This window comes from Chamaea fasciata, unplaced genomic scaffold (assembly GCF_029207755.1).
Source record: "Chamaea fasciata isolate MVZ Bird 193981 ecotype frontalis unplaced genomic scaffold, bChaFas1.0.hap1 SCAF_1, whole genome shotgun sequence".
NCBI lineage: Eukaryota > Metazoa > Chordata > Aves > Passeriformes > Sylviidae > Chamaea > Chamaea fasciata.
The window spans coordinates 64,435,604-64,447,575 of NW_027094086.1; the positions used below are offsets into that span (position 1 = coordinate 64,435,604).

Genomic DNA, 11,972 nt, shown 5'->3' on the forward strand with positions numbered 1-11,972 from the left:
TGTACAGATGTTCCTTATTAACGTTACTGTTCAGCCTTGGTGGTTACTGTGGGAAGACACCGGATTAAAAATTCCCATTGCCACCCCACCTCTGCTGAACCTTCTCCCCACACCTCTTTGTCTTCGCTTAATTAGGTAGGATATAATACTCTCTTTTTCTCCTCCTCTGTCTTATTGAGACGTCTGCCCAGGCTCACGCCTTTAAACAGGAATGATATTGATCCCTCCTCCCCCTTCTGTCAATCCCGATTTGTCCCTTTTCCTGCTGAACAAACAATTAAGAAAAGAAAGTACCGAGCTCGCGGTGGAACTTGTCATGCACAGGCTCCCGCGGGGATCCCGGGCGCTGCGCGGCCCCGTACACCGGGCCGGAGCCCCAAGCGGCCCTGGGCGCCCGGCACTGGGGGGGTGGGGGGAGGCTGCACACTGGGAAACGCATTTCGGACTGGGAGCTCGCTGCCAGTTCGCCCAGCCTCAGGCCCGTGGAACTTCTCCCCGAGGGAGAGCGGCCGTGGCGGTGGCAGCCTGCGGCTGAGGCCGGGCGGGACAGACGGACGGCCTGCCGGAGGGACGGGCGCAGGAAGACGGAGAGGACGAGCGGGAACAAGTGCTCCTGCCCCAGCCTGCCTGGGGCTGCCGCCGGCACCTGCGCCCCCTCCCCGCTCGGCTGCCCCCCCCCCCCCACCTCGGCCCGGAGGAAGCCCCCGGTGCCCGGGCAGCCCCTGTGGGGCTGCGCCCAGGGCGGGCAGCTGGCGTAGCCAGCCCCGGGGGCGCTGCAGGGAGCGGGTCCCCGATACCGGGCGCTGCCGCGCCGCCCCCCCTTGCCCCCTCCTCGCGGCCGGGGGGCGCTGGCCCAGGCGGTCCCCGGCAGCTCCGCGGCTGCCGGCTCCGCCGCGCTGCCCCCGGGCTATGAATAAAGCCGAGGCGGCCGGGGGGACAGGTACAGGTGCCCGTCTCCTGCGCGCAGGGCTACGCCGACGTCCCAGCCCGCCTCCTCCAGCGGGAGGGAAACAAAGACGGCGAGAGAGGCAGGGAGAGTTGCCTGTAAGTTTAGCCCCTTTCAGTCGTGACTCGCGGAGATAAATGATAGTTTGGAGGTGCGCTTAGTTAATCACCGCCACGGCTGCCGTACAGCGTGTGCAACCCGCAGATCATTAGGTTAAATGGAGGACATTCGTGTCCTTCCAGAATCAATGCAATTATTGTTGGCAACAAGGACAACAATTGGAGTGGCAGCACTAATTTTACTAACCTGCTATTAATTATGGTGTCCCCCACGCCCCAGACGGCGTTTATAACCCGCAGAAGCAAGCGGCGCTGGCTGCTTCTGCTTTAAAACGGCAAAAGTTGGAAGTGGAATGCCTGGTCGTGTTGGAAAGTGTTAATCAGTAGGAAGGAGTGTGATCAGTGGAACTATTCACTTGAGCGTCACTCTGGTACAGGGGGTTAGTGAAGTGGCTGTGGCGCCTGGGGACCGAAGGCTCCGTGCCGCGCCGCGCAGGTACCGCGCACTGAGAGATGTCTGCCTTAGCTCCCCGCAGCTCCCCGCCGCGCCAGCCAGCGCACAACAGAGAGAAGCCCTGCCATGGCACAGCCATCGCTACCAGGTTTTAGCCGAAGCCTGGCGTAATCGCAGGTAAAAAAATTTCTTCTTTTGGTGGTGATGCTTCTGACAGTGTGTGTATGTGTGTGTGTCTCTATGGAAGCGGGGGGTGGAGGGGAGCGGTGGGGCTTACCCCCCCCCCCCCCCGCCCCCCTTCTCCTTCGGAGCCTGGTCTAGCAGCAAGGCAGCTGAAAACGAACTGCTGGAGGGAAGAGAAACTATCCGTGATGAATCATTTGGCTTTGTGCAATCTTTACCTAGGACAGAGGGTAAATGTATTTTAACAATCGTGTGTTATTTCTTGGGAAGGGGGTGTGGATATGATATTCAGCGAGCACTAAGGTAAGGTACCGAGTCAAACTTTCTGGATTTTAAGGCGAACTTTAAAAGACAGAATTTGACCTTGCAAGCAGGAAAGTTTTACCTTTGCAGTGAAGTAAGTTGAAGCTGTCGGCTGCCAGAGAGCTTAAAGGTGGTGGTGTCTGAATGCCTGTGGGTCTGCAGCACTGGGGGTACAGGAGCTGAGAAAGGAAATCTTAGACAATCTTTGCTTTGCTAGTGAAAGCATAGTTGCGATACTCTGCACCGGGCAGGTAAATGTGGGCATGTTGTAGGGTCCATCTATAGCCATACAGCAGCTGCCCAGGTTGCAGCTTTTGCTTTTCTTGCTGAAAAGTTTTGTGTGTATGTGTGTGTGTGTGTGTGTGTGTGTAGGTGTGCATGTAAAAAAGAGAGAGAGAGAAAGTGCTGGCTCTAGTTCTTAAATGTGAAAAGTTAGTAAATACAAGGAACAGAATGAGCATGTGAGGCCTTTCTGTTTTAATCTAGATTGTTTGCCAAGAGGATTGACGACTTACAAAATGAAAGCATTCAAATGGATAGCTTTGAACAACTGATTTTACATGTAGTTGTAAACTGAGTAAATTAATTAGCAGTGCCTTCTTATGCAACTGTTCTGTTGGTCATCATGGCTCTGCCAATCCCAAGCCATGGCATGGGTTTCTGCAGGTCGACAGCATCATCTCGCTGTCCCTCGTTTCAGAGTGCAGGAGGTGCACTTACACCTCAAATTGGCTCAGGGGAAAAAAAAACAGTGATATTTACTGTTAATGTCAAGTTTATGGGAGCTAACCTACTTGAAAATGTTGTAGGCTGCCCTCGGTTCCAAATGGGCAACATGTAGAGCCTTCACAGTGTTAGTCAGGCGGTGTCAATGTTGCTTTAAGTCTGTAACATGAAAACAAAGCAAACTCGACTAAAAGACTTCACTAAAGTCTGTTTAGCCCATAAGCAAATTCCGTTGCTGAAATGTTTCCAGGAGTGGCAATAACCCCTCCAAAAGAGAAGGCGATGAAAACGAAGATAGTAAGTGTAGCTGCATTAACTGCCTCTAGATCATGTCCCTGAAGATGTCCATCAAAGCCTGAATCCTGAAGAGGTTGTGTTTTACCTGCTGTGGCCTGTTCCAGCATCACACTCTTTCATTCTCATTCCATGTTTTTGCAATAAAACTTGTATGAGCACTGGCTCCAGGTTCTCAGAGGAAAAACTCATAACCCTGGGAGAGAGATCTGGCTGGGCTTTGGATAGGAAATACCTGCTCACCTGGGTGTGCAGGCTGGTTCTGACCAGAAGGGAACTCTCCAGCATTTCCTATTGATCGCGATGGGTTTCCTTGCTCAAACTTTGGAGGAAGCTGTGTGTGTTTCTTTCTCAGAAGCTGTTAACTGCATTGTACAGGAAAGGGGCTTTGACGAGGATCAATTTTTGTTGCACAGCAGAGACTTGCATTTTCCAAATGCTTAAGGATATAGCCCACAGCATTAAGCGTCTTTGCTTGGATTTGAACAGTGTTACGTTGTTTATGTGCAAGAACCACAAAGGTTATTTTAAATCATTGTGGAGCTTAATGCATGTTTGTGCTCTGGCACCAAAAATTCAAGATGAAATATAATTGTGTTGCGTTTCTTATCAACAAAGGGCCATTATTTGTAGACTGTAAGTGAAACAAGACATCAACGGTGGAGGAGGACATAATGTCAGCTTTCAGCGTTTAAGTGTTTAAGGTTATTAAGGTTTTTTGTCACTTTTTCTTTTTGTTTGTTTGTTTTGGTAGGGTTTTTTTTAATGACTGCTTTCTAGGGAATACAGATTGGAACTGACACAAAGCTGACCAGGGGTAAAGTAATAGAGCAGGCAGGTTGCAAAGAAAAATGACAAATAATTATCGTGATTAATACAGGAAAGTTCAGTGCGAAAATGGGCACCAGAGTATTTGCATGGCGCAGTGAAAGACAACTGTGATATATAAATAGACAAGGACTATAAATATTGAATTTCTCCTTGAATTTTAAAGTTTAATAGACTCATCTAAATATCAAAACCTGTAGTACTGTGGGCCACTGCGGAGTTGACATCTGCAGAGGAAAAAAAAAATAACCAAACAAACCAGAAAAAAATACCCCACCCCCCACCCCCCCCCCAACTTCAGGACATTTCCCAAACTGTAGCCTGGAAAACTGGGAGGACTTCTTCAGGCAGTTCTCCAGTTCTCCCAGCTAATTATAGTGCTTTACACCGAGCCGCTCTTGAGATAAGTGCAACTATTTTCTTCCCTAGCACCGGTGAGTTTTATTCCAGAGCTTAAACAAACATCCCCCAGCGCAATGGGCACAGGAGGCAGAGGGAGCAGCACGGAACACTGCGTGCAGACCATTGTGTAAACACTGGGTGTCTTTTCTTCCCAAACAATGCAGTAGTCCGTCAGCACTCCGAACAGAAGGAAGCTGCTGGTAAAGAGTCGCTAAAAGTATCATTATACCTTGGCAGCACCGGGGTGTAATGCAGGAGAAATAGTGAACCACTTCTATAAAATAAACCCAATGGCAAAGTTATTAATATTCTCAGAAATAAAAAGGAATTAGCATTTCAGGTGAGGAAAGAAAAAGCACTTTCTTCCCATCCAAAAATCAATACAGAATTCCAAACCGATTATTTATGTCATTTGATTCGCTTTCTTTATACGTTTCTCCCGGCTACAGATACTGAGCTGTCAGGATAATTTGCATGTACTGTATCTGATATCTTTTATTTGCAAACACTCTAAAGCGCCATAAAACGCCTCTCGTTGTAGTCTAACTCGATCTGAGAACTAGTATTTTCATCTGTAAATTAAAGCAATTACGCAGCAGATATTATATTATGTGTACTGTGGTCTCCAGATAGTCATCAATCACCCTCAATCGAGCTGTCAGTGTGGGCAGATTCGTTTCTGGGAGGCAGTCTTCCAGCTGGGGAGAAGAAGAGAATATCATCATTAATTAGAGTGTGACCCTGGGGCTATTCACATGTCTGAACCCAGGAATCTCTCTGAGCAAGTCTGCACACCATGGAGCAGCGTTCGACTGCACTAGCAGCAGCCCAGCTTCAGCCTCGGAGCTGACTCCTCCGCTGCCTCCGTCCTCCCGGGGGCTGCCTGCTTGCCCTGCCTCGGCGGCACCGGCCGCCGGGGGAGAGGTGCTGGGGCTGCCAGCACCTTCCCCCCACGGCCCGTTCCCTCCGAGCCTGCAGCAGAGGGGGATTGCTGCCTCCTTGTGTGTGTGTTGGGCGGGAGCGGGGGGGGGGGGGGGGGGGGGGGGGCGTCCCAGACCCCCAGAGGGAAGGGAGGCTGATGGCAGCTGTGGGATGGGTCGTGTAGAAAGGGGTGTTGGAAGTTTGAGATGGGATCAAAGTCGTTTTAATGTGAAAAGTCACATCTTTTCCATCATTCCCCGGAAGACGCTTGTAGGGTTTTCTACCTGTAATCACACGCCTGGAATAAAAGCCGAAAAGAAAAGCAGGATTGCTTATCATGTGCTTTATTTTCAGCGTTAGCGCTAATTTTAACTGTTGATTAAATCTTAAATGAAGACTCAGTCGTGTGTCCCTTCATATGTCTTGTTTGTAATTGAGACTAATTATTACTGTGGGGTGGGAAGAAGCAGCTGCTCATTAATTAATTTCTAATTAAAAGTGCTTACTAGCCTTTCAGTGACTAAGGAGGGTGGGGAAAATCGCTGATACAACATTGATCCTTCAGATTAAAAACATTCATTTCCTTCCCTTGCCTGCAGAAATATATGTGTTGTAAGCAGGCTTTGCCGCTACAGAAAAGCTTCCCAAACTTTTCGCCCCTGTTAGGCAGGCTGAAAGCGATGCTGGAGAGTCTGTTTTCCATGCCAGGGGAAAGATTCCCGAAAATGAATGTTAAACTTACAGGCAGGTTAGTTTGAGTAGGTTTTGTGTGACGTCAGAGGCTCGGCTCTTTTAAAACAACGTGCTTGTGAGCTGATGCATTTGTATCACTTTTCTTCTTCCCACCTTTTATTTTTCCGTGGGTGCAAAGTATTTATTTTTTGCCGTCACTTCTGCCAGCCTTGGACCCTACATGTAACAATTATTTCTGTGTCGTAGCTGTAGCAGGAAAGGTGAAATATGTAGCATACATATTTAAAAGAAAAAAAAAAGTTTAAGTTTTCATGTAAATAAATTAAATGTGGTTTTCTGCTTCGTCCTATAAGCATCTAGGGACCTGTGGTTACCAATCAATTGGTACAGCAGAGCAGAGCCAGGCTGCAATAGCGTGCAGATCAGACGCCTCGCCTTGTTTCTAGATAACTGGGAGCCTCTGTACCATGTCCTATCCTCAGTTTGGCTACCCTTACTCCTCTGCACCCCAGGTAAGACTTTTTGCCTACCAACGTTAATTGATTGAATTTCAGTCCTTATCGATGCTTTCCGTCCGGGATGAGGGCGGCAGCGATCCTCTCCCGCATGCGGTAGTGGCAAAGCAAATGCTCGCTCCGCAGCTTTCCAAAATGCCAAAGTTCTGGCTTGGGCAGCAGTTTTAAAATGGGAAGAAACACGGGGGATTTAGGGTGTTTGGGGGTGATAAAGACGCGTGGGAGATGATTACAGAGATGAGAGAGGTGAGAAGGGGAGCTACAGATCTCCAACCCCCACCTGCACCACCACCCCCCCTCTATTTTTTTTTTTTTTCTCTTTCACGATTGAATCCACAGTTTATCAATTAAACATGGAGGTACGGAGATCCGGCCCGTAGAAACAGAATGGGATATTCTAAACCAGCAGGTTAATAACAGATGCATGCGTGGCTGCTACAAATCTGCAGTCAAAATAAATATGCATGAACGACTTCGAAAAAAGAAAGGTTTAAAAACGCAGATGGGAATCATTGTGCTGTAAGAGGAGAAAACGGTGTAAACCTCAGTCTTGTGAAAACACCCCAGGAAAAGTTAGCTTTTAAATGCAGAGGGCCCGAGGAATGTATTATAGAGGATTAAACATCCAGTCACGGGGCGTTTGGTGGTGGTTGTTGTTGCGGAGTCGTTTTGAAAACCTGATAAAACACTTGCACCTCTGCGCTTCTCCAGAGCGTTTCTATTACGATTGAAGTAAAATACGGCACGGGAGGGAGAAGGGCGGGCGACATCCCAAAGCTACCACCTGATTTGAAAAAAAACCAAACCAAACCCAAACAAAAACCCACCAAACCCACACAATCTAAAAACAACCGAACCCAAACTTGGTTACACTTCGAGGAGCTCCCCCCACCCCGCCCTCAGCGCCGCTCTCTTTCCCTGCAGTTCCTGATGAGCACCAACTCCCTGACAACCTGCTGCGAGTCCAGCAGCAGGACGCTGGCCGAGACGGGGGCGGCTGCCTCCGCCCAGACCCCGGTGTACTGCCCGGTGTACGAGAGCCGCCTGCTCGCCACCGCCCGACACGAGCTCAACTCCGCCGCCGCCCTGGGGGTCTACGGCGGACCCTACGCCGGGCCCCAGGGCTATGGGAACTACGTGACCTACGGTACCGAGGCTCCCCCCTTCTACTCCTTGGTAAGCCGCCCCGGGGGACGCTCGGCCCCTCCGTCCCTTCCGCCCACCCGTCGTTCCATGCTCCCCCCGTGCCCCCGGGGGCGGAGGCGGCTCGGCGGGACCCCCTCCTCGGGCGGGGGCAGCCCCGGGCGCTTCTCCCCCGCCCCGCCGTGCCGCACGGCGCTCCCCGCGCCCAGCCCCGCGGTCAGCGGCTGTTCCAGCCCGGCGCTCGCTCCTCACGGTAACGCAATTAAAAGTCGCGCCTGACGAGCTGGCGGCCGCGTGCGGAGGGCCCGTCCGGGCGGGCACTTTAGGGCGACCCAGACTCAGGCTTGCCAAAAAACAACGCGCTCTTCCCATACGACCTTTTTTTTTTTTTTTTTTTTTTTTTCTTCCCTGCACCGTAACAGCGCGCGTTAATGTCCCTATTGATGTCGCCGGGCGCCGAGGCCGAGGGCCCCTGGGAAGGTCCGTGGCGCCGCTCCGGGACGCGGGGCGGGGGCCGGGCTCTCCCGGCAGCGGGGGCTGAGGGCGGCGGGCGGTGTCTCTTGCAGAACAGTTTGGATGCGAAGGACGGGAGCGGCTCTGCGCATGCGGGCATCGCCCCGGCGGCTGCCTACTACCCTTACGATCACACCCTCAGCCAGTACCAGTACGACAGGTAAGCGCCGTCCCCTCCCCGGCCCCGCTCGCTACCCTCCAGCCCCGCCGCCCCCTCCCCGCCATCGCCGCCCCGCCCCGCCAACCCCACCAACCTGCTTCCTCGCCGCTCAGCATCTCCCAGCCATGTCGCCTCCCCTTCCCCGCACCGACACGGGGTCCTCCGCCCCCCGGGCGGGCGGCAGCGCTGGGGGCAATCCCTCTTAACCGAGGCGGTAATTATCTTTCCCTGCGCGGAGTCAGGCTTGGGCATCCCGTATATATGTTTATTAGTTTTAAACCGGCGCGAACCCCCTCACACACCGTTCCCAGCTCAGAGGCCCATTGGGCGCCAGTGACCTTTCCTGGAGGATGTGCATTAAATATTCAGTCGCAGCCCAGTGTCATCTGCGTTAGGTTCCTACAATTTCAGGAACAAAAGGGTTGAGGAGATTACTAATAAAAGGAGTAAGAGGAAATATATTTCTATTAACACTTACACCCTGGGGTCACCCAGACGAATTCTGTTTGGAGAGGACTAATAAAACGAGAGGAAAGTGGTATTTCTGTGAGTTTGCAAGCTGCTAGGCTTTTCCTGCTGCCCGAAATGTTGACATTGACTTTACCGCAAATAAAAACAGGCGATTCTTTTCCCGCTTTCCTCCACCACCGCCAAGGCAGAGGGAAAATTTGCATTGCCCGCTGCTGCTGCTGGCTGAACCCTTCCTTCTTGCTTTCCTTCCTCGGCCTGAATTCTCTGGGCTGGTCTCCCTCATAAAGCTGAGCTGTCCTCATCCCTCTTAAAACCGAGCTGTCCTCATCCATCTCCCCCCTCTCCTGTCCAGCTGCCCCCCGGGGGGCGCCGCAGGCAAGCGGCCGGGACCGGGGCTCTGGCACCCCGCGTCGGGCAGGTGCGCGGGGAACGAGAGCCAAGTGTCACATCCCGGGGGCTCCCCTGTGCCTGCAGGTACGGGACGATGGACGGCGGGACGCGGAGAAAAAACGCCACACGAGAGACGACCAGCACGCTGAAGGCCTGGCTGCAGGAACACCGCAAGAACCCCTACCCCACCAAGGGCGAGAAGATCATGCTGGCTATCATCACCAAGATGACCCTCACCCAGGTCTCCACCTGGTTCGCCAACGCCCGGCGGCGGCTCAAGAAGGAGAACAAGATGACCTGGCCCCCGCGGAACAAGTGCTCTGACGAGAAGCGGCCCTACGAGGAAGAGGAGGAGGAGGAGGAGGAGGGCTCGCAGGAAGAGGCGATGAAGAGCGGGAAAGCCGAGGGTACCCTGCTAAAACCAGGCACTTAGCGGTGCGGCCGCGGGGGCTCGGCCAGCAGCTCGCCCCCGGGGCGGGCCTCGCTGGTGGGGGCGGCCGCGGGCCTCGCTGGTGGGGGCGGCCGCGGGGCAGCGCGGCGCCGACAGTGACCGTGTGTCTTGTTTTTGCTGTCCCTTCCCCCGCCCCCGCCCCGCAGAACCCACGGGCAAGGACGAGAAGGAGCTGGAGCTCAGCGACCTGGAGGACTTGGACGCCGCCGAGTCGGAGAGCTCGGAGTGCGAGCTGAGGCGGGCCTTCCCGCACCCGCTCCCGCATCCGCACCCGCTCCCGGGCGGCAGCCACCCGCCGCGGGCCGCAGAGCTCCCCGCCAAGATGCCGCCGCCGGCCGCCGCCGGGGAGGAGGAGGAGGAGGAGGAGGCGGCGGCGGCGGCGGAGCGGGCGCGGAGCTGCCTGAAGACGGCGGCGGAGGAGTGCGGCCCCGACCCGCTGGGCGCTCGGCAGCGCGGCTGCGAGTCCAAGATGTGCTTCCAGCAGGGGCAGCAGCTGCTGGAGGCGAAGCCCAGGATTTGGTCCCTGGCGCACACCGCCACCTCCCTCAACCAGGCCGAGTACCCCTCCTGCATGCTGAAACGGCCAGGGGGCTCGGCCGCCGCCGCCGCTCCCGCCCCGGTCAGCGTCATCGACAGGCACCAGGATTCGCCGGTCACCAACCTCAGGAACTGGGTGGACGGGGTGTTTCACGACCCCCTGTTCAGGCACAGTACTTTAAATCAAGCCCTGAGCAACACAACAGTTTCCTGGGCTACCACCAAAGGAGCCATTCTGGAAACGGGCGCCTTAGGACGCGCGGTGGGGAACGGCGCCAACGTGCTCAAGGGGCAGCTCTCAAACCTGGCCCACCATGACTCAAACAAAGAGTTTCTGGCGTTTCCCAAATCAGGAAGCAAAATGTTTTGTTCCTAACAGGCTCGCCGCGGGGCAAAGGACTTTCTAATGCCTGAAGAGTCAGCTACACTGAAAAGAGACTTGCAAGAGTTTAAATTCAAATATAAAACTTTTTCTTCCTTTTTTTTTTTTTTAAAAAAAAAACCAACATAAACGAGGATTTAAAGTTCAGTTTGTTCAGTTCAACGGAAAGACTTTGCTCATTGCTGTTCTGAACATTTTCTCCTGGCTGCGACTTTAAGGGATCAATGTCGTGAGAGTTATTTAATTCCATGTCCAAAAAAGCACGTACTATAGTGTAGACCTACTTAAAAAGTTTACATCCGAAAGTTTACAAACGGGAAATTTTAATTCAAGTTTAATTTAAGGCATGCCGACATTAGTTATAAAGACTTCTCGAGAGTTTTTCCTTCTGATTTCCTTGTTAGCATATAATTCACAAACAGCACTTCTACTAAGTTTACACCTACTGCACAAATTTATCTTGAAAAAAAAAGAATATGTTAAAAGGTATGCTCACTCCAATAAATTGTCTGTTTCAGAGGTAACACAAGTAGTGGCGTTTTGCATTGGGCAACAAACATCTTCTGTGTTTTCCAATTCCCCCTCGGAGCCAGTCCCGGTAATTCCAAGGACTGTCAACAGGCTGCCGGGAGAGGGGAAGAGAGGCTCAGCGCAGCGCTGTCGCGGGACTGAGGACGGAGCCCGGGAGGCACGCTGCCCGCAGCAGGGATGCTGGGCTGCGCTCCGCGCCGGCCGTGCCTCCGCGGGGCAGCGCCGGGCCCCGGCCGCCTCCCGGGCCGGCAGCGGGGCCGCCGGCTGCCCGCCGAGGCCCGGCGGGGCGGGAGCATCCCCCCCTTCCCCCTCCCCTCCTTCCCGAGCTGCGAGGTCGGCCCCCAAGGGCCGGGCTCTGCCGCGGCGTCGCCTCCGCCATGCGCGGAGCAATTGATTCACATGGAAAATTTGATCTTTTAAAGAACCGTTTTAGCTTTCCAGCTCCTCTGCCAGTGCGGAGAATCGCTGATCCGCCATGAATATTTCAGCACTTCAGTACAGATGCTTTACCGTTTTGACATTAAATAGAGTGCCGCCAACAAAAAGAGAGAGGGAGGAAGAGCGCTCTCGACGTGCGATTCAGGAGCACTCGCAGCCAATTTACCGCTTAGATAACAGGCGCTTAAAAGATTTCAATTCCTTCCCCGGAATGGGAACAAACTTTACTGATCCCCGGACCGGGAGACAGGGGGAACTGCTGGAAAAGAAACTGCGAGGCAATAATACATCCCGGCTTGCCCGGGCCGGCCTAAAACCCCTGAGCTTCGGCGGCCGGCGTGGCGGGGAAGAACCGAGGGCACCCGAAGGACCAAACTGACATCGGAACAAGCAGAAGACCCTTCGTTGCCTCCCAGCATTCTCGCCCATCCCACCCTAGCGGCTCCCCTTCACAATAAATAAATAAGAATACAAAAAAGGGGGAAAATATATAAAAGCAACTATAAACGCAACCGAGAAAACACTCAGCCTAAATATAACATACTCCAGCCTGCGAAGTTTCTAGCGAGACCTGTTAGTGCAAGGACTGAATAAAGGAATCCAGGTGCGGAGATCAGATCAAGCCCTTCCCC

At 53.3% G+C, this 11,972-nt stretch overlaps 1 protein-coding gene across 2 annotated transcripts; it reads left to right on the forward strand.

Annotated features, from left to right (window-relative positions):
- Positions 1–1,008: 1,008 nt before the first annotated feature.
- Positions 1,009–10,881, forward strand: IRX4 (iroquois homeobox 4). 2 transcript variants are annotated; one of them, XM_066205802.1, is made up of 7 exons: positions 1,009–1,044; positions 1,443–1,636; positions 6,163–6,321; positions 7,249–7,500; positions 8,034–8,140; positions 9,086–9,408; positions 9,599–10,881. In XM_066205802.1, exons 3-7 carry the CDS (start codon positions 6,277–6,279, stop codon positions 10,363–10,365), a joined length of 1,494 nt encoding a protein of 497 aa, XP_066061899.1. In that variant the 5' UTR covers positions 1,009–1,044; positions 1,443–1,636; positions 6,163–6,276; the 3' UTR covers positions 10,366–10,881. The 2 variants fall into 2 exon arrangements, with proteins under 2 accessions (XP_066061899.1, XP_066061908.1); XM_066205811.1 differs by lacking the exons at positions 1,009–1,044; positions 1,443–1,636 and adding an exon at positions 5,732–5,864.
- Positions 10,882–11,972: the final 1,091 nt, after the last annotated feature.

What these genes read in the sequence shown, in the direction of transcription:
- IRX4 (XM_066205802.1), top strand. Translation starts at nt 6,277, where the DNA reads ATGTCCTATCCTCAGTTTGGCTACCCTTACTCCTCTGCACCCCAG. An exon ending in CTTACTCCTCTGCACCCCAG is followed by an intron (nt 6,322 to 7,248) that starts GTAAGACTTTTT and finishes CTTTCCCTGCAG; the next exon opens with TTCCTGATGAGCACCAACTC. An exon ending in GAAGAGCGGGAAAGCCGAGG is followed by an intron (nt 9,409 to 9,598) that starts GTACCCTGCTAA and finishes CCCGCCCCGCAG; the next exon opens with AACCCACGGGCAAGGACGAG.